Below are 20,374 nucleotides of genomic sequence, written 5' to 3' on the forward strand. Positions count from 1 at the left end.
CTCACCTACAGGTGTGTACAGTGGGCTAGTCCATGTGCATATGTTAGAACCACTGTAAGTACCATCGAATGACTGTGCTATTTTTATATGCGCACACTGTTGCCACTGATAACCCAATATCCCAGTTAAATATTTATAAAATCAAAAGCCATAAAAGCACATCAAGAAAAATGTTGAAAATAGTGGAGAAAGAAAGACACAGAGAGAGTAAGAGAGAAAGGGAGAGAGAAGATACATACATATAATAAAAAGAAACACAAAAACCAAAAAATATATATACATATATGTACATACACATGTAGATATGTAAATCCGTTAGGCATGAGCTTGGCGTGGGCGGAGGGGCCCGCCGATCAATTACCAACTCATATGCATGTACATTTGTACTTTCAAATTGATCGTATAAAAGCCAAGACCCATAGAGGGCCGCGTTTCTTTCAATTCCAAACAATGTGGAGAGCGAGTGAGCTTCTTATTATCATCTTACTTTTTTGTTGCTGTTGTTCGCCCTTATGGATTGTGGGCGTGTCAGCCGCCGGTTTAGCTCGATACGATCCACCCGTGCCGCCTACACCGAAATGGGGCGCCAATATGCAAATGTTACGCCGGCATAACAGTGAGAAAAGATTGACCAAGAATACCTTTCAGAGAAGTTCTTTTCAATTTCAATTGATTGATTTTCGCTTTTTGAGGTGCCGCCTTCAATTTCTGGACAGAGGAAAGTGATACGAATATCTGGGAGCACTGTGGACTCTTTGAGGGTGATATTATGCTCCATCGAGAACTATTGCGCAATGGTTTGCTCAATGAACGTTTAACCTGGGAGGATGCTTCAGTACCGTTCTATATAGATCCACAGGATTTCAGTGAGTATGCCATAGAAGACGAAGACAACAACTCATTCGGTACCCCACACAGCGTCGAATCAGACAATGACCATACTGAAAGCCTTCAAGGAATATCACGAACGCACCTGCATACGCTTTCGTCCTTACGCCAAGGGCGATAAGAACTGGCTATTGATCAAGGGCAACTATTCCGGCTGTTGGTCCAGTGTCGGGCGTCGCCAGGGTGGACAAATACTCAACTTGAATACACCGAAATGTGTAACCCACGGTGTGGTTGTGCATGAGCTGCTCCATGCATTGGGTTTCTATCACCAGCAAAGTGCCACCGAACGCGATGAGTATGTGAAAATCAATTGGGAGAACATTTTGGATGGACATGCTCATAATTTTAATAAATATGCTAGAACGCATATTACAAATTTTGGGGTGGAATATGATTATCAGAGCGTTATGCATTATAGTTCGAAAGCATTTAGTAAAAATGGAAAGGCCACAATTGAACCTTTGGTAAGTCTCAACTATCCTAATCCTAATCTATGCGTAAAGAGCTTGGATGAAACAACAAAAATTCGAACAATCTCTCTTCATAACATTTATTTTTATAAAAAAAAAAACATTGCAAGGACTTTAAAGACAACAACAAAAAAAAAAATGTTATAAACTACCTTCATATACTAAACATTGAGCATAATTGTCAGATTTTCGCATTTGTATTTGTATATTCAATGCAATTGATGTTGTAATATATTCTCTACAGGATCCGTACGCCTCTTTGGGTCAACGTCGAGGTCTCTCCGATAAGGATATCTCCAAACTGAATGAAATGTATGAACAGGATTGCAACGAAAGTTATTTGTTAAATTTCGATCGTTTTGGCAACTATCTAGATGATCTATTAGACTATTTTCAAAACAATTTGCAAGATCTTTTCGGTTAGAGATTAAGCAAGAGTATTAAACATAACTTATGAGATTCGATTTGATGCGATGCGATGTGTGATTCGATTCGATTCGATTTGTTTGCTTTTAGGCTACAAAAAAACTAAATTGACTTAGTTCGTCCAGGGTTTGGGCAGCCTCCAGACGCAGCGGTGGACAACTATGTTCGTCGGCCAAGGATTGAAGAGCACATTTCAAATCCGCCGACCAAATGCATTGGACACCGCGTAGACTAAAACGAGCCAAGAGACGCAGTAGCTGGCACGACCTTTGACGCAGCAATTGATGTTGACTCTGCAGCAGCGTTGCAAAATGCAAACGAGGATTGAATATGATTTTCTCCACTAGCTCAGCGTTTTCGGGTAGCTCACGAAGCACACAACAGAACAGGGCTAACATGCAGCTGGCCAAGCGAACGGCCGACGAGTGCTTAAAATCTATTAAACATGATAAAAAGGATAAGTCCGTGATTGATTGATTTGCACATTTTTAACTTACCATGAGTTAGGATATTAATGAACAAATCGTTTACGGCCAAAATGGCGACAGCATCACAGAATTGACTTAGAAATTGTTGCTGCTGATGGGCCAAATGACAGACCAATTCATATAGACTGCAGGCTGTAGTCATTTCCTCGTTGTTTAGTTCATCAATGCTACGCAGAGTGCGACTCAATGAGTTGCCAGCGCCAATTGTTAATGAATCGTTTAAATGTTTTTGCGATAAAAGCAATTTGCAGGCATACATTAGATTGGGCACCAATTTAACATCTATATAGACGCTTTTAATGGCATCGAGCACTAAATGCGGTTCGGCTAGCACAAATGGCAACGATAGCAATTGCGCCACACTGTGCAAAACCGATGGAATGGCCTTTGAGTTGCGCAAAGGTGCCACAATAATACTGACCAAATTATGTTGCTTCAATGAATCAAATTCGCCATCAAGTAGTTCCTGTGTGGAACGATTTAGGAATGCCAACCATTCGTCATTCTCAATGGGTGGACTCTGTGACTCATCGCAGCTATCCCAACCGGGCAGCAAGCATGGTGGAGTGTTGCTAAAAACAAAAAATTATACATGGATACAGATGTAAAGCAAACCAGTTATTGAGAATTCACTCACTCATTGCTAAGTTTATCGTCCTGCGTTGAATGCATCGATTGCTTGAGCTGCTCCCTGTCCCTGGGCCTTTTATCCTGTGTCAACATCTCTGTTGTCTTACGCTGGACATCTGCATCGATGCTCTGACCTAAACGCAGTGAAAAATTATCCAGATTTTGGCTTAGCTTGCGTTTTTCCAGATCTTTACTACGCGTCTGCTTTAAGTTCACCGATGAGGCAGGAGCAGCAGCAGCAACAGGTGCATTCGGCTTCAGCTTTATGGCACCCTTCACCATTGTTGGTTGCTCGACTGGAAAATTGTCATTGAGATGATTGAGTATCATGTTGGAGTTGCCACTAATGAAGCAGGTTTGAGAATTAATCAATGGGGCTTGTGCTGCTGCAGCACAAATCGCACTTGGCACTGCCAACTCCCTGAGCGAGTTCTCAGCAAATGGAACAAGAACACGAGGAGCGATGTTATCCTCGACATCAGTTTCTAGTTGTTCTATATCACTGGGAGCTATGGCATTGATGCTATCCCGGGAAGTAGTAAGGTTCTCGTTAATCACAGCAGCAGCTGCCGCATCGCTTAGCTTAAGGCCGGCCAGAACATCAACTAAATCCGCTGTACAAGTCTCACTGAAAGGTATCTCAAATTAGAAAAAGTGATACAGGGATAAAAAGATGAAACTCCTAAACCCACCTGGACGATTTTGTAGGACCCACTTTATGGTCTTTAGTTTGCCGCGGGGGATTGATGAAGGGTGATTGTTGGGCCAGCTCCGCTTGAACTTCGGCTATATACAACTTGCCTTCTATAAATGGATGGCACAGCAATTGTTTCCAGGGCATGCGCATATTGGGATCCTTCTCCAGCAGTCCCTGCAGAAAAGATCTGCATTCACTGCCCAGTGTGCTTGGCCATTTAACATCCTCGTGCTTAATCATCTTCACCAAATGAAGTATGGAGGTGGCACAAAATGGTGGCTGACCCGCCATACTCTCATAGGCAATGCAGCCCAGTGACCATATATCTGCCTGATGATTATACGGTTGCTCTGCCAGCAGTTCTGGTGCCATATAGAGCGGTGTCCCCTTAATGGAGGTCAGCACATGGGTTCCCATTGTCATATTTCTAGCCAAACCAAAATCACATAATTTCGCATTCATCTGCTCGTCCAACAAAACATTTTGTGGCTTCAAATCGCGATGCAGAATGCGGTGAGAATGCAAATAATAGAGAGCGGAAACCAAATGAGATATCACACGGCTTGCCTCCATTTCGGGTAGAGATCCATGACGAGATAGATACCGATGCAGGTCAGTAATGGCGAATTCGGTCACCACAAATAAATCAGATTTCGATTCAAAGGATTCAAGCATTTCGATGACATGCGGATGCTTCAGGCGCGCTGGTATATCACATTCTCGTCTCAGATTCTTTAGTTCTCGCTCGGAGCGTCCTCTCTGAAAGGTTTCAATTAACTATATAAATACACTTGTTGCATTTGGTTCGTTGTTTTGCTCTCACTTTTGATATCATCTTAATCGCCACCACTTTTTTGTCCTTCCGCCGCTCTGCCTTGTACACACAACCGAATGAGCCTTGACCCACCATCGATTTTACCGCATAGCGGTCCATTTTCATCTAATTATTTTCGTTTTTTGTTCTGATTTGTATATGTTTTTATTTTTGTTTTCTTTTTGGCAACAACAATTCAATTCGTAAAATGATTTTCTGTGCCTTTCTGGTATTTTCTGCGACTTTCTGGTATTTTTGTGTCTTTCCAGTATTTTATGTGTGGCCGTTTTTAGCGCACACCAACAACAAAATCAAACCCAACGAATTTTTTTTCTTACTCTTGTAGTAATTTCTTGTACACATATATTTTTGTAAAATCAATTGTTTTTAATTTGTGTTTATTGCTGTAAGATAATGGAGCCAATGAACTTGGGGAGCCCAGTAAACAGCCCAGGTGCAATTGCCGGCGGTGGCAATAATCAGAGTCAATATTTGCCGCCATTTCTGATGGGTGATCCGCAGGCATCAATGACGCCGCACAACAACACCTTGTCACCCAAGCCGAGCGTAACGCGTGGCTACAATGTGGCATTTGGTAAGTGATCGCCGATGATCAGCTGCAACTAACAATAACTAACTAATTGTACATTGCAGTCACCTCTCCCGGTGGTGGGGGGCCAAGTTCAGGCCAGCAGACGACACAGACAGATTATAATCGCTCAATGAATTTGAGTAACCGCTCCCTCTTTGGTGGTGTAGCGGGTGGAGGAAACGCCTCAGCGAGTATGACAACCGGCGGCGTTGGCTCAGGTGGTCATCAGACTGGACCACCAACGCAAGGATTGTTCGATTCAATACGGGATGCCAGCGCTGGATCTACTCCACATCGAAACCATTTGATGGGGCTACAGAGTCAGCAACTGAATCAAACATCAAGTCAGCATAATTTTAGTCTCAATCAAAGCTATCAGAACGATTCGTTTGCACCCAATGCACCGAATGCCATAAATGCCTCAATGCGTGCCTTGTGCTCGCCCCTAGGCGCAAATATGTCATCCATCCCGACTGGATCCGGTGGTACACCATCTATTATGCAATTTAAACCACAAAGTGCTGATTTCTGGGTAACGATTTATGGCTACTCACCCGGTGCCAGTTCAATGATTCTGCAGCATTTCACCGTCTGCGGCACTATAGCCGAAGTGCAACATGCCCCACAGAATGGCAATTGGATGCATGTGCGCTTCTCGTCCCGCATCGAGAGTGATAAGGCATTAAACTACAATCAAAAGGTAATTGGCGGCAATGTAATGGTCGGTGTGACGCGATGCACAGATAAAGCCATTCTGGACAAGGAGAATTGCAATGCCAATGCATTGAACGCAAATCTATCGGAGCCATCCGATACCCTGAGCTCACCCAAAGTTCGTCCCTTTGCCCAACAATCGTATCAAATGGCAAAAAGTAGTAACACAGTCTCTCCCACAAACAAAAATGCACCACAAAAAAGTTCTGGATTAGTCAACAAGGCAATGGATATGATATTTGGATGGTAAAAGACACAATTTTTTTCAAATTTATCAGTCTTATTTAGTTCAATTAAGATTTAAGTTTAAAAAAGGAAGAACATTTAATAAAAGAATTATCGTATAAAAACCGAGATAATAGGAGCATGCATCGATTCTCTCTAGTGGTTTGAATTACGGAATGGGTCATCCACTGCCAAAAAGCCAATCCCTAGCAAGTCTTCTAAAATCAATAAATTTACAAGCAATACATTAAGTTAAAAAGTTTGTAGTTCTTTGGAATTGAAAAGGCAACACAAATTATGTTTTCTACTTACATATAAATATTTATTGCGTATTTTCTTATTCTTTTTTGTTTATTTTTTTTACACAGTACATTTATGGTATATAACTATTAAATTTCGATTTATTTCAAAAAAATCGAGTAGTGAAAATTGTTTTTTTTGTAAATTAACAAATCTCATATATTTTGAAGCTGCCACTATATTTGTTTATCTCTATTTTGGCTCTAATTGGGCCGATTCCAGATCTTTCATTTTTGGATAGTTTATCGAACGACTATCCAATTTGGATTGAGCCCACCGTATTAGCTTCAGTAGAAACATCATTTTTGGTGTAGAATCCTCGCTATGTTCGCAACGTAAGATCGCAGAATTTAATTCACTGGCAATTTTCTGGCGATACGATTGTTCCAAGAGATCGGCAAATGGGCTCTCTTGTGGCTTCTCGAATGCCAATAAAGCCAAGGTGCGCTCTAGTTCGAACATTGCGTCTTCGCCCGATTCGGATAGTTTGCTTTGGGCAAATGCCAAAGCCTCCTCCACTTTACCCGCCCGTATAAGCTCAATCAATTGCAATTGCTGCAAATGGAAGAACAAATACCGCTCACTTCCAAGTAAATCCGGATGCAATTGATTGACCAAGTGCGTGGCTTCCTCAATGCGTCCAGCTTGGACAGCTTCACGAATGAGAATGCGATCATCTAGACTATTCAGTTCTACGCTCGGTTCGAGTTCAGCTTCATGTTGGAACTTTTCGGCAGCCTCCTTGAATCCCTCTATGGATCGATGGATGGATAGTGTGAGATAACACAGAGAACGAGAGAGAGGTATCCAATTAGTATAGTTTAAATAAGAGGGTAAAAGGAAACAGCCGCCGCCATTCGCAAAGTCATCCTTCGAGCATTTGCCTCACCTGTTACCAAATAGTTCATTATAAGGCGATTCATGTCTGCCTGCTTGAAAGGAAACTGCTCTAATCTCTGTAGCCATTCGTCCTTTGTTATGACTTCCGATTTCTCATTGTAACTCATTTTCTTGTTTTTCCGTATTTTGCCAATTTTGAGGCCGTTTATAAAGATGCGAAAATGAAAATTTATTTATGTATTTATTGCAACAATACAAAAAAAACGAACGACGCTGAGGATTTTCTTTTGTTTCGTTTTGGCTGCGTACAGTGTACAGAGTTGCCAGTAGGTGTAACCGAGGGTCTTTTCGATTCTGGCAACACCGAACGTGATGCCAGATGTTGTGGAACAGTAGACCTAATCGATAAAGGAAAATTGAATTTTCTCAAGCAATGCCTCTGCTTACTTGCTGATACCCTAACTCCGCCCACCTCTTATACATGGCAATTTTTAAAATACTTTCCACTCGCACAGAGTGTGCCATTAAATGCGATTGACACCCTGTACAGAACTTTAAATGCCCCATATTCAAGTTTGAAAAAAATTTTATTAAATATTCGAATAAAAGTTATTGCATTAAGTTTCATAAATTATGATAAAGCCGATATATGTATATATTTGTATATATATTAGCTACATATTTATGTGTATATGTATAAATGTATTTATATATAATTACAATTGAATTAATAATAATCTTCCGCTAATTCGAGTGAGTTTCGTGTAAAATTGAATACTCTAAAAATATTTTTATAAATAAGTTATAGCAGGAAAAAAAATAAAATAAACAAAGAAGTTGAAATAATCAATATAAATTGGGATTAGTTTTAAAATTGGAATTGCATATAATTATTGGTTGGCTGTTTGTGCAATTGACTTACATAACTAAAGTAAAATAACTCACCTCATGGATGTAATAATAATTACATTAGTAATTCAAGTACTAGTGCTCTTTCCCTCTCTCTATCTGTGGGCTACTTAAAATGTTGCCTACTATAATCCCAACGAAATTTCTGCAGGGATTTCCCTAGCTTTGATATTCAATTCTTTCGATTGCCTCGTCGCCTCATCGAGGCTGTACATTTGGGGCAATACCATTTGCCCTTGGGCGGTTGGGTTATGCCCACACAGGGGTAATGGAACCATTCGTAGGGACAGGCATCATTGTCGCAGGCAACCATATCGCCATAGGATACCTGGTTGCAAGTACAATAGCGTGGCTCATTGGGATCGTAGGACCATTCGCCGCCCTCGGCTGTTTGCTCCACAACGAGTCCATTCTCATTAATGGTCAATTGGGAGGAGGCTAACGAGGGTGGCGGCAAGCTATTGGTGGGCAGGCTGTTGTTAAGAGCCTGTCCAGAATTTGTATTGGACGACACTGACGATGAGGAGACGGATGATGATGATACCGTGGTGGTTGGCAGATGATGATGGTGATGGTGGTGATGCTGCTGCTGCTGTTGTTGATGGTGGTGTTGCTGTTGTTGTTGTTGTTGCTGCTGCTGTTGCTGCTGGTGATGATGTTGATTATGATGCGTAGGCAGTACTGTGGCCTGGCTAGACGTTGATGAGATGCCAATTTGATTGCCAGTGGCTGTCGGACAAATGGGCAATGTATTGGAAGTCATTTGATTTTTTGTACTGCCAGTGACACTGCCGCCGCCGGCGTTGTTGGACGTAATGTGATTTGCGAGTGTGGCATTTGTAGTTCCAACCGGTCCACTAGCTGCAAGTAAATCAAACGTATCTACTGCCACGCCGACACCAACTCCCATCCCGCCACTAAGGTTGGACGATGATGAGGACGATGTCGATGCTGCTATAACATTTAGCGAGGAGGATCCAGTGGAGGAAGCGGAGGATGAATTCTGCAGTGATGCAACCGTGGGCAACGTGATATGGGTATTTAATTTTTTCTTTTTCTTTTCCTGCTGCAAATGCTGCATGGAATTGACTGGCAGTGTATGATGACCATGTCCATGACCATGGCCGTGTCCATGCCCATGACCATGGCTGTGGCCATGTCCATGTCCATGGCCATGACCATGTTGACCATGATGATTGGTATTAGTTACTCCACCTGAATTTGCTACAGCTGCCGCCACTGTTGCCCCACCAGCACCACCTGCAGTCGCCGCCCCACCACCCGCCGCTCCGCTTCCTGCCCAGAAATCAGTGGTTCCACCATGTATGGCCTCAAAGCTGGCTTTTAAGCTGGCTGTCCTGCGTCCTTGTTGCATTTGTTGGGTTGCCACAATAGCCTGACTGGCCGCCGCTGCTATGGCACTAGAGGCGGCTGCCCCGCCACCCAAATGCTGCAGATTGTAGCTAACGTTGCCGCCAGCACTCGATGTACCCACTCCACCAGATCCACCAGTTGAGCCACCAGCCGCCGACACATTAGGACCACAATTGGCCGTTGTTGAACCAGTGGCAAGGACATGATTGTGGGCCAGATTTGTTGCCAATTGGCGGACAACGGAAACCCCCCAGCTGTTGAGCCCGTAACTATGGAATTAACTGTTGCCGGTGCCACTGGCAATGTTGGCAAATGACCTACATGATTTGCCACCGTCGGTAGAGTTGTGGCTTGACCGGTGCCACCGGTGACTACTGCTGCGGAGTTTGTGGTATTTGATGCTGCCATTAATGTGGGCAGTGAATGATTGAGATTTGGCCGTTTCTCTTGCACAGGCACGGTACAGATGGTCTCACGCCGTTTCTCCAGTTTGCGATGATGACGCTGATTCAAGTGATGACCCAATTGATGGGCACTTAATGGATTAACTGGCCCACCGGCTCCACCACCACCACCAACCGGTGTGGTAACAGTGACGGTGTGTGCATTGGACGCTCCACCACCAGTTGCAATAATTCCCGCCGAATTATTGACCAGATTATAGCGATTTTCCTTCTGATTCATATTCATCATTAGAGCTGAGGCTGCTGTCGATGTGTTGCCATCTAATTCGAGCGATCGCTTTTCCAAGATCTCGGTAATGCCATTATTATCCGCCTCTAGCTCGCATTTGAATTTAAAGAGCTCACTATCGAGGCGGCGTAAATAGCGTTCGACTAACTCATGGATTTGCGTAGCAATGGCCACTTTTTCATCGGCATCTTCCATTACCTTGAAATATTCCCGCCTCAGGCCATGGAATTCCGTGTCCATCGATTCGTGTTGCAGTTCGCCGCGTTTGCATTGCTGAAAGAAAAGCCGTGACTTCTTGTCCAGAGAGTCCATATTGTCTGCCAGAGAGATTGGGAGAGAGTGACGACAATTGTTGCAAACGAACAAGGACGCACTTACTCTGGACGGCCAGATCCAATTCGCGCATTTCGGTAAAGCGATCGCGCAACTCCTGCGGCAAATGCTCAATCATCTCCAAATAGTCCTCCAAGTACAACATTGCCACAGGACTCTATTTTACCTTCTAAGAGGACCTAAAGTCTAAAATTATAATCAATTTTTTCCCTTTTTTCTTTTTTCTTACCGAAAAAGTAATCGCATGTTATCGATAATTTTGCGATTATCGAAATGCCATGATGTACTACCATCCAATGCTGCCAGACGTGCGTACAAGAAAATAACCGCTAAAAAATTTTAGTGTTTTTTTTTTCAATTTAATTTTTTTTATTTAACCATTTGGAATTTAATTAAAGTTAATTGAACAAATAAAGGAAAGGAATCAGTCGAGGGTAGCCAATATACTTAAAATTATGCAAACATATAAAGGGAGAGCGAGGAATGTCAGAAAACTGCATATTCGATGACATTCTCTCCATATGTATCTTCTATCTAACTACTAATAGTTTTGTTTAGCTTAAATACAAAATTTGACATATTTAGACTATGACCATAAGTATAAAGTGTAGCTTGGAAGGAAAGGGGAAGTGCGGCATACATAGCATATATTCGGTGGTGAAGTATTCTTCATACTGTTTTTGTCTCCGAACGAAAACCGGGATAGATGGAACCCAAACAGACAGGGCAGGACAGGAATTTTCTGTTGTCGCTGCTGCTGATCATATACATCTATATAGGATTGGAATGACTTTTGGTTTCCGTTGGAGTTTGTAGGAAACGAATTAGTTTGCGCACTCCCCTAATTAAAAAATTTCCTTCGCGGCGTATTAAAAGTTAGTCCGGACATTCTGGTAAAATAAAAGAGTAAAAGATATAAAATAAATGTGTTAACTTGGTTTTTGGTGTTATATATATTATTACCTCGCCAATTTTGGTATATTTTCATCACTAGTTGTCGGAGTACTGGGTAATGTAGTCGTTGATCCTGGCTCACTTTTTATCGTCTCTATGCTGGAGGTGCGTTTCGCCAGATTCGGATTACTTTGTAGTGGACGATCTGTGGTAGGTGGTGGCATTTCGACCAAATTCTCTTTGTCATTATCATCTTGAGCTTCATCTTTAATAAATGTGTTTGAGGGATTGTGGCAGGAGCCCTTACAACGACAGCTGGGTAAACAACTCGATCCATTTGCATAGCAAAGACAACGCTTGGAGTCGCATCTAATGCGGCATTTGCATGACACCAATCCCGAACAATTTGAGTTGGATGAGTTATCAGCTTCAGATATTGTGGTTTCTTCCGCCTTTGATTTGTTGGTGGCGTCTAGCTTTTTGTGACGCCTGGCCGTGTTGGGCTTCCAGTCAGGATCTAAATCGTAGCTGTCATCCATCTCCATTATGGATTCTTCCAAGATCTCGGGATACTCGGTCGCAAGAGCTTCTCGTGTAGCAGATTTCTTTGGTTTATCCGCCTTTGATTTCAGTGCATCCAATTCCAACTGTATAGCCTCCTTGGAGGCTAACAAATCCTCAATTATAAACGTTTGGCCACCTTTCTCAAATTGCTGCTGAATATCTCCGTTATTTGCTTGGGCAGAGCGTAGTAGAACGGCTACCTTCTCCTCATACTCTCGCTGTTGGCAATGCATTTCCTCGCGATGCTGCTGTTCGATTCGCTGCAGTTGCTCGGCCAACTCAAGTAGCTTCGTTTCGGACACGGTCAACTGATTGATATTATTAGTGAGACGTATACGTTGCTCGGCCATGGCCTGGGCATGATCACGTCGCTGCTGAATCATGGTTTTAAGCACATGTTTGCTCACTGTTCGAGATTCGGCCAAACTTTGAGGGTTATCGGCCAATATCGACACATGGGTGTCTATATTGTTCAGCTGAACCTTCTGTTGGAAATCAGCGATCTGGGCATTCCGCATCTCCATGTCTTCCTCCATTGCCGATAGCAATGCTTGATTTGCTTCATTTCCAGCATTTTGTTTTAACTCCTGATATTCCTGCGCGAAAACGGCTCGATCCTCCATCAGGGTTTCGAGAATAATTTCGGCATCAAGTACCGATAAAATTATCTCCAGCTCCTGTTCAATGGCAGCAATATTATCCTTAGACTTTGTGGTGGTATTACCACTCTGTTGCTGACGTTGACGCTGAGCCTGGGCCGAAGCCTTCCTCTCCAAGGCGTCTTTCAGTCTCTTATTGGCAGCCAATGCCTCCTCACATTTGCGTTTAAGTACGTTCCGCTGCTTGACATGTAGTTGTTCCTGCCTAGCCATTTCGCTTTTCAATTTACGATCCTTGGATTTGAGTTGAGTTACCTCCTTTTCTCTAATCATTTTCCATTGACGGAATTTCTCCGATTCCTGACGCATGGCCCGTATCAGCTTGACTTTTGCTTCCTTCATATCCCTGATCTCTTGACTGAGATTCGTGATCTTTGCCTTTTCTTTTTCATGCATTTTAACCACATTGTTCAAGGTCTGCAATCTGCGGCGCATTCCACCCAGTTCTTGTTCCAGTTGCTGTAGTCTTTTCCTACGCTCCTCGGCCAACTTGGAGACATTACTGTCCTTGCTTTTCATTGAGCGCAGCTTCTCGAGCAGCTGGCGTCGTTCAGACTCCAGTTCATCGATCTTGTTGGCAGCCGCCTCCTCTGCCAGCGTAGACTGGCCAACTTCCATTTGAAGGCGACTAAAATTGCTTAGAACACGTTCGTGCAGTTCCTGCTTAAGATTGAGCTGACGATTAATATTTTTCAGTTCACCATTGAGATTTAACTGTTTGGCGGTGTACTCCTCCATCTGATTTAGCTCCTGAAGCTCACCGGCGTTGTCGATATCGTTGTTGCTTGCATTCGACCTAATGGATGTGTGCGTTAGCTCTTTCATTTCCGTCTCGGATCGCTCCAATTCCTGATGGGCCAAATTAACCGCCTCGTTAAACACCACCCAAAACTCGCTAGTATCGCCCACCACCTCAGTTTGCTGCTTTTGCTCATACTGCAGTTTCAGTTTAGTTTTCATCTCAAGTAAATGAGTTTTAATCCTATCATGATTTTGTTCGGCAATATGAGCTCTCATCTCATTCTCGGCGACATCGATGAGAGCCTGATGGAGATCCTTTTGCAATTTGAGATTCTTTTGTTCCATCAACTGCAATTTCTCCAACAGACGCTGCCTCTCTGCGGCACTCATGCCACTGCCCATTGGATTAACAGTTTGCACTGACTCCAAGCCGGCTGAACCCAGGGCGGCGGTCAGAGAATTGCTCATTCCTCCAACTGCTCCTTGTGATAGCAAATCCATACGCAGTTTTTGAATAATGTCCTTGAGTTGATTGACCTCGGCAGCATGAGGATCCAAATTGACCACTGGCCGATTTTTAATTTGAAGGGCACGATCCGCATACCGCAAAGTGCTCAACGTTTCGGGCACATTATAATCGGCTGGACTGACGCAGGCTATCATCAAGGTTATTGAGTTTCCACCTAGCGAATCTTGTAATAACCTCGTCAACTTAGATTGCCGATAGGCTATAAAGCCAGAGGCTTGACCAGCTATATATACATATACATAAAGATTAAAAGCGAGATTAAAGTCTAAACGAATGAATGATAGGAAAGAACTTACAGCCCAGCGAATTAATCACATTGCCCAATGCGAGTAATCCTTTGTTAATATTAACGCCCTCCTTAAATCGATCACCGCTGGCTAATGTCTTGGAAGCACGTTCGGATCCGGCCAAGTCCACCAGATTGAATTTGGAGGTTGTCACCGAATCTCTATAATAGAAGTTTAGAAGTTATTTAATAGAAAAGAATCCTAACATAGAATCGGCATATTTGAGTCTATTCACCTGCCATCAGTTTGGCTTGCCACAACAGTTATTGTAAATATGGCATGGGAACGTGAGGAGGATTCATTCATGGCTGTAGAGCCGACAGCTCGGCCAGCCGAGCCTTTCATTAGATAATCAGTCACTTCTTTTGCCGATTGCACTTGCAATTCGGTCAAACCAGGCATCACTATCCGACTCTTCACCTCACGTACATCCACTGTACTCCGGTTGGGTGAAAATAAATCAATTAATTGCTCCTGATATAATTCCACAAATGAGCATGTGACCACAAATTTGCTTTTACTTGTCGTATCTGACGACGACATAGCATCGATCTCTTTGAATATCTCATAAATGGCTCGTGGTATAACTCCGGCATTCTCGTCCATTATGCCATTAAATGATGTGCCCATGGTATATGTTTTTCCGGATCCCGTCTGACCATATGCGAGTATCGTAACATTATAACCGCTTAGCAATTTCTTCAGTTTCGGATGCACACAATCATCATAGATATCCTGCTGGCTATCAGCGGTATCGAACACATAGTTATAGGTAAATGTTTCCGCTCGATTCACGGTAACTTGTGGTGATCCATCACCGGCCCGCTGCACGGCTATCTGGCATCCTCGTTCAATCTCCGACCTGACCAAGGGACGCACTCTTAGCGCCACAGACACCGTATCCGCCTCGCCGTCGCTATTAATATTCGTATTTAAACTGGTAGTGGACATCTACAAGAATTTAAAACCATATTAGTTTGGGTTAGTTATTTTTTTCCATAGTCCTTTCTTTTTTCCCACATATGTACCTTCTAGGAATGTAATGTTTCTTAACAGCAAAACAACAGGTTACGGTATGTTTTTCTTGACACAAGTCAAAACGGAAAATGCACACAAGCAACAATTACAATTAATTAAAATAACAAACACAATTACAATTACTTAATGCTTCTTTTGGACGGACGCCAGCAGCCAAAAAAAACAACAGCACAGTTAATTTCGAAAATGGTGGGTTAGTGTTATCGACTGCATTGTCGAGTTATCGATAGAAAAAATTCTACATTGCTGTCTTATCTAATCTATCCATCTCAGCATGTTTACCAAAACAGTTTTGAAGATACATGACCTTCGATCTATTTATCTGAGTATGCTTACCGTAACAACCTCAAGGTAATTGACAATTGACACCAAAGAAAAGGTTATTTTGCCAACATGACCTCCAGCTCGACTCGTGCAGTTTGTTATTTAGGTTTTCCGTGTTGATAAGCGAACCTCTGGTATATTAGAATGAGTTTTACATAAGATACTACGTCCAAAAGCAGGCAAAACAGTACGTGAATTTCGTACAAAAAATAAAAAATAAAAATTGGAGCACAATCTCGGATGCGCCTTTGCTAGTTAATGTCTAATTTTGTTGTAAATAATAAAACAAAATTGACATTTTAAAATCGGCTGTCGTAGTTGTTGTCGTTAAGCATATCGATTAATGATTAAACCTGTTCAGAACGCGTTGCCACACCTGACCAAAAATAGGTATGCAACATAGAAATGAATAGGATGGCAGTAGGTAATGAAGCCAATGATCATAATATAGTCACTTCTGTCATTCTTATGCCACTGCATGCTCCGCATGAAGTTAACTTTTGAATATAAACGGTAAAACCGCTATAACTGAACCCCTATTTTAAATGTTGCCCGCCCGTTGCGTTGAAATTCAAAGTTTGAATGATCAATTGTTGTTTCCAAACAGAAAATAAACGGACATCAGGTGGAAACACCGGCGATCAACAGTCCCAACCCAAGCAAATAAATCACAACTTCAAATGGTTAATTTTATATTTATCATAATTTGTTGTTAAACTTTCTTTTATTGCCTTCGTCTGCTTAAATCTCTACGCTTAATGGGGGGACTTCTTTTTTTTTGTTTTTTTTGGGGTCACAACAAGTCTCAAAATTGGTATCTTCCTCCTCATCGACCATTTTCAATACAAAAACACATTTTGTATCTGCGACAGCAGCGGTACACAAATATACAAAAAAAAAAAAAAAGAAGCTTAGCTCAAACTTAAAATTTAAACCTGACTTAAAAAACAGGTAGGGGAGGTGAAGGAATGGCTTTGAGAGATAGATCGAGAAAGAAAAGAAATCATTGAGAACAAGAGTAAACGAAAAAAACTTAAATGCAATAGAATTCTTAAAAGTTTTTCTTTTTCTTCTGTTTTACTTATGCACATTTCGTTTGCTTTTGTTTTTCTTTCTTTGTCTCTTTTTGGTTTTGGTGTTGTCTGTTTTTTTGTTTTTGTTGTTATTATATTTGTTTTCCTTTTGTTGTCGAGAAGTTAAAGGAGGATGGAAAAAGTTTTAATGTGACAGTCTTTTTCAATCCATCTCTTGCTTCGGCTCCTAATCCTTTTGCTTCTGTTGACCGCTCTTTCTCCTGCTGCTGCGATGGCGGCGGCGGCGGCGATGACATTGGCATGGACTATGGCAGCGGCAACAATTCTCCTCTCAAATGGACATTTCGGGCATTTTATTGTGCTTCAAATTGATTTGTACCGATTGTGAGAACATCTTAATAATCCCATAATTGTCATTCGCATAGACTTTAAGGAAACTTGGAACATTCTTGTGCAGCAATTCATGACAGAATTGCGGATAATTGCGATTAGTAGGTTGCTTGTCATCCCATATTGATAGAATATCGCAGTCATCCCTAAAAGAAATGGACGGATATAAGTTTCTATTAGTATTCCTTGCGACTTACAAACGTTAAGAATGGATAATGTGTATTAGACCTCATGTTGACCAAAGATACAATTAAGGTACCCTATTTGTTTTAAACGACGCCACTTTCGTTACAAGAAACGTCGTGACGATTCTCAGACAAAAAATGCTTTACTTAATTATTAAAATATCTCTAAGCCAGAGCCCCTGTATCTACATTGTATGCGTTAAGTACTTTTTGGTTATTTTCAAGACTCACCGCACTTCATTGGTGCACTCATCGAGCGATATGATCAAGTATTGAATTTTCAATTGTGAGCACTGATTGTAAATATCTGAAGATTGTTGACGACTATATACTGAATAGACATGCTCCGTGCGTTCACTGTCATGAGAGTAGGGGCAGGGGGATAGGAAGATAAGATAAAGAGACCATTTTTTTTAAGTTACATGACTTAAGTCACGCAAAAGTGATTTATAATGCAACCGAAATGTTTCGGTATTTTGTCTCTTACGCAATTTGTCGCATCTCAAGATGGGCATGATTAACAATTGGTCTTTTTGTTGTCAAGTGAACAGTGCCAATGATCTCGACGGGTCCAGCAAAAACTGCATCTCTCTCTGTATTGACTTTAATCCATTCCAACATACTGTCCAAGTCGTCAGTATTTTGGGTATAACGAGCTGGAAAGTATTCTTCACGTATGTTCTGAAAAAAGCAAAAATGAGGAATCAATGGAAAGTAGATTATCGATAGAACTGGAAGAAATTACCACCATGCCGGGATCAAACATGCTGAGTAAGAAGACGGCCAAGGAGACAGACCAAAAGATATTGCGCTGTCGATGATACCAGACTTTGGAGCATATAGTTGGAGCTATAACACAACCCTGAGTAAAGCTAAGGAAGAACAATTTGCGCACAGTGAGGCCGATAACGGTGAAGACAAGCATTTGAAGGAAGCTATACATATAATGAAGATTAAGGATTTGGGCATTTGTTGTGGGCACAACCGAGAACGATGATGTGGATGAAATGGAATTCCTATGTGAGCGATGGCAACGGGCATGGGAGTGGTTATGATTATGCGTATGGGATGATGAATGGCCATTGCGATTGGGTGACGATGACGATGATGATGATGACGACTTCTTGGTTGTCTCATCAGTGGTTTTGGACGGCAAGCTTTCTTCCGTTTTCTCCTTGTCCTCCGTGGCATTTGTAGTATTAGTAGTAGTTGTTGCTGTTGTAGTGGAAGTGGAATCTGCTGCAGGATCAGAAGCGGAAGCAGGAATGAACGTGATCTCCGCTTCTTTGTCCTGTGACTGGGCCTGCTGCTGCTGTTCATCTTTGTTTTCGCCCTGCTCTCGCTCTTTGTTACGATTTATTTGCTCTTTCAAACGCTTTATATCGGCTATGAAATCATCCCGTTCAGCTGGTTGCTCTTGCTGCATTTTAACCTTCTCACGTTTATATCGCTCATAGTCATGATCACAACTCTCGAGCATTTTTAGGCATTTTTGTAGCTGCTGCTCGGTCTGTTTATTAGACATATCCGACATGGAAACACGATGCTCTTCGAGAAAATCCTCGAGCACATAGTTGCGAGCTCGTTCCCGTTGCTCTTGGCTAGCAGCCCGTTGTGGCACATTCGATTTGCGCCATTTGCGAAAGAACATGGCCAGCATGACCACACCGTACATGCAATACGGTTTAACAATCAATGTCTTTACCAATTGCCACAATTCGGACCACGCAACTGGCACATAATGCGGATTGCATGCAGATAAATTGGTGACAAAGTTCACCTTCATCTGCAGCGCCCAGTGGGCCCAGAGATCACAGTAATGCACACAGGTAATATCCTGAGGATTCAGCATGCCGGCCTTGACCAATAGATCAAGCAATTTGGCCTGCATGCTGCTCGCAAATAGTAGAGCGAGCAAAATGAATTTCAATGAGAAATAATCACCCTGCAGGGGATCATTTGCCAGGCGACGACTGCGCACTTGTCGCACCATTGTGATTAGGAATAGACTGAGCGAGGCACTTAATTGCCATGTGAAGAGCAATTGGCCATTGCCATGCGAAATGATGAAGGCCAATGCATTGCCCAAGAGATGTGATATGGAAAAGTCCAAAGCGAATGCATTCGCTGTGCCCGTGGGCATGACACTGATATTCCATGATGTCATCACAATCAAAATCTGCGTTGTAAATATGAATGTGGAGAACTGCCAGGAAAGCAGAGCAATGGCAATGAATATCGACATCGTAAAGATCTATGCAAAGGAATTAGAATTAGCTTTTTAAGTACAATTTTGTGGGAGAAAACTTACTTTTAACAATCTGGAGCTGTGTCTCTGCGTATAGATGACCTGACCAATGCAAAAGCAAAGATAAAACATTTGCAAAAATATAAAGGGGAATGCAAAATTTTCCCTTGCCAAGGGACGCTCATAGATTTTGGCAGCAAAGCTATGAAACATTAGATACGAGATCACGCCATAAATACCGCCAAAGACATTCTCGCTCAGCATAATGCCATACAAATAGAGAACCAACAGAGTGACACCGCCCATTATCCAAACGAATTCGAAATAGAATTGCATTGGCTGCAAAATGGGATTATAGCCCGATCGTACTATATGGAAAACATATCTAAAAATCAAATAAAACATAAGCAGAAGGACCAAACGGGTGGGATAGATTAAAACTTACGCCGTAACCAATTCGGGCAGGACATAGAAACGTTGCAAAACATTTACACTTTGTGGATATTCAATGTCGGTGACATTTTTCAATTGCTCATAGCCATGCCAAAAATTTGGACCATCTACTAGCTTCTTATAGAAGCTATAATATAAGGCGTCCTCGTTACGGATCAGCGATTCTTTTTCCAATTGACTCAATTGATGGATATTTGTGCGTGTCTCGAAAATCACGCGAACATGCTGCATATACAGAAAGAAGAAGCCAGAGCCTGCAATGGAGGAAATATGTTGGAGTTGTTGTTACATCAGGATGCCGCAGGGGATTCTCTTTACTTACCAATCAAGGCATGCGATAGAATCACATACACATTAGGCTCGCGCATCTTGGCTGCTGGGGCCTGTGTACTTGCTCTTTTTCCTGATCTACCTCTACCTCAGCTCTATTCAATTGCTGCAGTCACTTAGTATATCTAACAGACAATTTTGTTTAATCATTATTCAATTCGCTAATTTAACACAAATGCACATATATTTCACAAGAAAATAGAAAATAAAACACTCACAAGGAATCAGCTGTTCCGGCCGGAGGGCAGCAGTAGAGCTGCGAATTCCATCGATGGCACCATCGATAGTGGCAAACTTCGATA

General features: G+C 42.1%; 7 protein-coding genes across 8 annotated transcripts; 2 read left to right on the plus strand and 5 right to left on the minus strand.

The window, feature by feature from the left end:
* Window positions 1-450: 450 nt before the first annotated feature.
* LOC137583632 (hatching enzyme 1.2) lies at window positions 451-1,825 on the plus strand. Its single transcript, XM_068298722.1, has 4 exons — window positions 451-616; window positions 693-866; window positions 919-1,355; window positions 1,606-1,825. The coding sequence occupies exons 1-4, from the start codon at window positions 451-453 to the stop codon at window positions 1,783-1,785; spliced, it is 957 nt and encodes a 318-aa protein (XP_068154823.1). The 3' UTR covers window positions 1,786-1,825.
* On the minus strand, window positions 1,426-4,640 carry fu (STKc_STK36 domain-containing protein fused). Its single transcript, XM_068298333.1, has 5 exons — window positions 4,426-4,640; window positions 3,598-4,361; window positions 2,913-3,533; window positions 2,285-2,847; window positions 1,426-2,223 (listed from the first exon to the last, which is right to left on the minus strand). Exons 1-5 carry the CDS (start codon window positions 4,540-4,542, stop codon window positions 1,874-1,876), a joined length of 2,415 nt encoding a protein of 804 aa, XP_068154434.1. The 5' UTR covers window positions 4,543-4,640; the 3' UTR covers window positions 1,426-1,873.
* A 65-nt stretch (window positions 4,641-4,705) lies between these two features.
* On the plus strand, window positions 4,706-6,081 carry Nup35 (Nucleoporin 35kDa). Its single transcript, XM_068298667.1, has 2 exons — window positions 4,706-5,011; window positions 5,071-6,081. Exons 1-2 carry the CDS (start codon window positions 4,831-4,833, stop codon window positions 5,970-5,972), a joined length of 1,083 nt encoding a protein of 360 aa, XP_068154768.1. The 5' UTR covers window positions 4,706-4,830; the 3' UTR covers window positions 5,973-6,081.
* Window positions 6,082-6,315: 234 nt separating this feature from the next.
* Window positions 6,316-7,410, minus strand: Hou (GID complex subunit 8 homolog protein Houki). The gene is made up of 2 exons (XM_068298668.1): window positions 7,137-7,410; window positions 6,316-6,999 (listed from the first exon to the last, which is right to left on the minus strand). The coding sequence occupies exons 1-2, from the start codon at window positions 7,252-7,254 to the stop codon at window positions 6,440-6,442; spliced, it is 678 nt and encodes a 225-aa protein (XP_068154769.1). The 5' UTR covers window positions 7,255-7,410; the 3' UTR covers window positions 6,316-6,439.
* Window positions 7,411-8,080: 670 nt separating this feature from the next.
* On the minus strand, window positions 8,081-10,644 carry Ing3 (Inhibitor of growth family, member 3). The gene is given in 4 exon segments (XM_068298657.1): window positions 8,081-9,616; window positions 9,619-10,380; window positions 10,442-10,575; window positions 10,626-10,644. Coding segments are annotated over 3 exon segments (2,310 nt in total). The 5' UTR covers window positions 10,542-10,575; window positions 10,626-10,644; the 3' UTR covers window positions 8,081-8,168.
* Window positions 10,645-10,741: 97 nt separating this feature from the next.
* Klp3A (kinesin-like protein 3A) lies at window positions 10,742-15,693 on the minus strand. Of its 2 annotated transcripts, none has more exons than XM_068298473.1 (5): window positions 15,445-15,693; window positions 14,306-15,021; window positions 14,080-14,231; window positions 11,360-14,006; window positions 10,742-11,286 (listed from the first exon to the last, which is right to left on the minus strand). In XM_068298473.1, the coding sequence occupies exons 2-5, from the start codon at window positions 15,019-15,021 to the stop codon at window positions 11,238-11,240; spliced, it is 3,564 nt and encodes a 1,187-aa protein (XP_068154574.1). In that variant the 5' UTR covers window positions 15,445-15,693; the 3' UTR covers window positions 10,742-11,237. The 2 variants fall into 2 exon arrangements, with proteins under 2 accessions (XP_068154574.1, XP_068154573.1); XM_068298472.1 differs by lacking the exon at window positions 15,445-15,693 and adding an exon at window positions 15,099-15,273.
* A 427-nt stretch (window positions 15,694-16,120) lies between these two features.
* LOC137583532 (C-mannosyltransferase dpy-19 homolog) lies at window positions 16,121-20,350 on the minus strand. Its single transcript, XM_068298599.1, has 8 exons — window positions 20,291-20,350; window positions 20,065-20,197; window positions 19,735-19,996; window positions 19,353-19,674; window positions 17,787-19,295; window positions 17,529-17,722; window positions 17,273-17,398; window positions 16,121-17,002 (listed from the first exon to the last, which is right to left on the minus strand). The coding sequence occupies exons 2-8, from the start codon at window positions 20,108-20,110 to the stop codon at window positions 16,798-16,800; spliced, it is 2,664 nt and encodes an 887-aa protein (XP_068154700.1). The 5' UTR covers window positions 20,111-20,197; window positions 20,291-20,350; the 3' UTR covers window positions 16,121-16,797.
* Between the last annotated feature and the right edge of the window lie 24 nt (window positions 20,351-20,374).

Source organism: Drosophila tropicalis, unplaced genomic scaffold (genome assembly GCF_018151085.1).
Source record: "Drosophila tropicalis isolate 14030-0801.00 unplaced genomic scaffold, ASM1815108v1 contig_867, whole genome shotgun sequence".
NCBI lineage: Eukaryota > Metazoa > Arthropoda > Insecta > Diptera > Drosophilidae > Drosophila > Drosophila tropicalis.

Coding starts and splice junctions, on each gene's coding strand:
- LOC137583632 (XM_068298722.1), top strand. CDS start 451: ATGTGGAGAGCGAGTGAGCTTCTTATTATCATCTTACTTTTTTGTTGC. Junction 867..918: donor TATAGATCCACAGGATTTCA/GTGAGTATGCCA, acceptor TACCCCACACAG/CGTCGAATCAGACAATGACC. Junction 1,356..1,605: donor AGGCCACAATTGAACCTTTG/GTAAGTCTCAAC, acceptor TATTCTCTACAG/GATCCGTACGCCTCTTTGGG.
- fu (XM_068298333.1), bottom strand. CDS start 4,542: ATGAAAATGGACCGCTATGCGGTAAAATCGATGGTGGGTCAAGGCTCA. Junction 2,848..2,912: donor GACGATAAACTTAGCAATGA/GTGAGTGAATTC, acceptor TTTTGTTTTTAG/CAACACTCCACCATGCTTGC. Junction 2,224..2,284: donor CATTAATATCCTAACTCATG/GTAAGTTAAAAA, acceptor CATGTTTAATAG/ATTTTAAGCACTCGTCGGCC.
- Nup35 (XM_068298667.1), top strand. CDS start 4,831: ATGGAGCCAATGAACTTGGGGAGCCCAGTAAACAGCCCAGGTGCAATT. Junction 5,012..5,070: donor TGGCTACAATGTGGCATTTG/GTAAGTGATCGC, acceptor TGTACATTGCAG/TCACCTCTCCCGGTGGTGGG.
- Hou (XM_068298668.1), bottom strand. CDS start 7,254: ATGAGTTACAATGAGAAATCGGAAGTCATAACAAAGGACGAATGGCTA. Junction 7,000..7,136: donor AATGAACTATTTGGTAACAG/GTGAGGCAAATG, acceptor ATCGATCCATAG/AGGGATTCAAGGAGGCTGCC.
- Klp3A (XM_068298473.1), bottom strand. CDS start 15,021: ATGTCCACTACCAGTTTAAATACGAATATTAATAGCGACGGCGAGGCG. Junction 14,007..14,079: donor TGTGATTAATTCGCTGGGCT/GTAAGTTCTTTC, acceptor ATGTATATATAG/CTGGTCAAGCCTCTGGCTTT. Junction 11,287..11,359: donor AATATACCAAAATTGGCGAG/GTAATAATATAT, acceptor TTATTTTACCAG/AATGTCCGGACTAACTTTTA.
- LOC137583532 (XM_068298599.1), bottom strand. CDS start 20,110: ATGCGCGAGCCTAATGTGTATGTGATTCTATCGCATGCCTTGATTG. Junction 19,296..19,352: donor ACAGCTCCAGATTGTTAAAA/GTAAGTTTTCTC, acceptor TCCTTTGCATAG/ATCTTTACGATGTCGATATT. Junction 17,399..17,528: donor CTTGAGATGCGACAAATTGC/GTAAGAGACAAA, acceptor CTCTCATGACAG/TGAACGCACGGAGCATGTCT.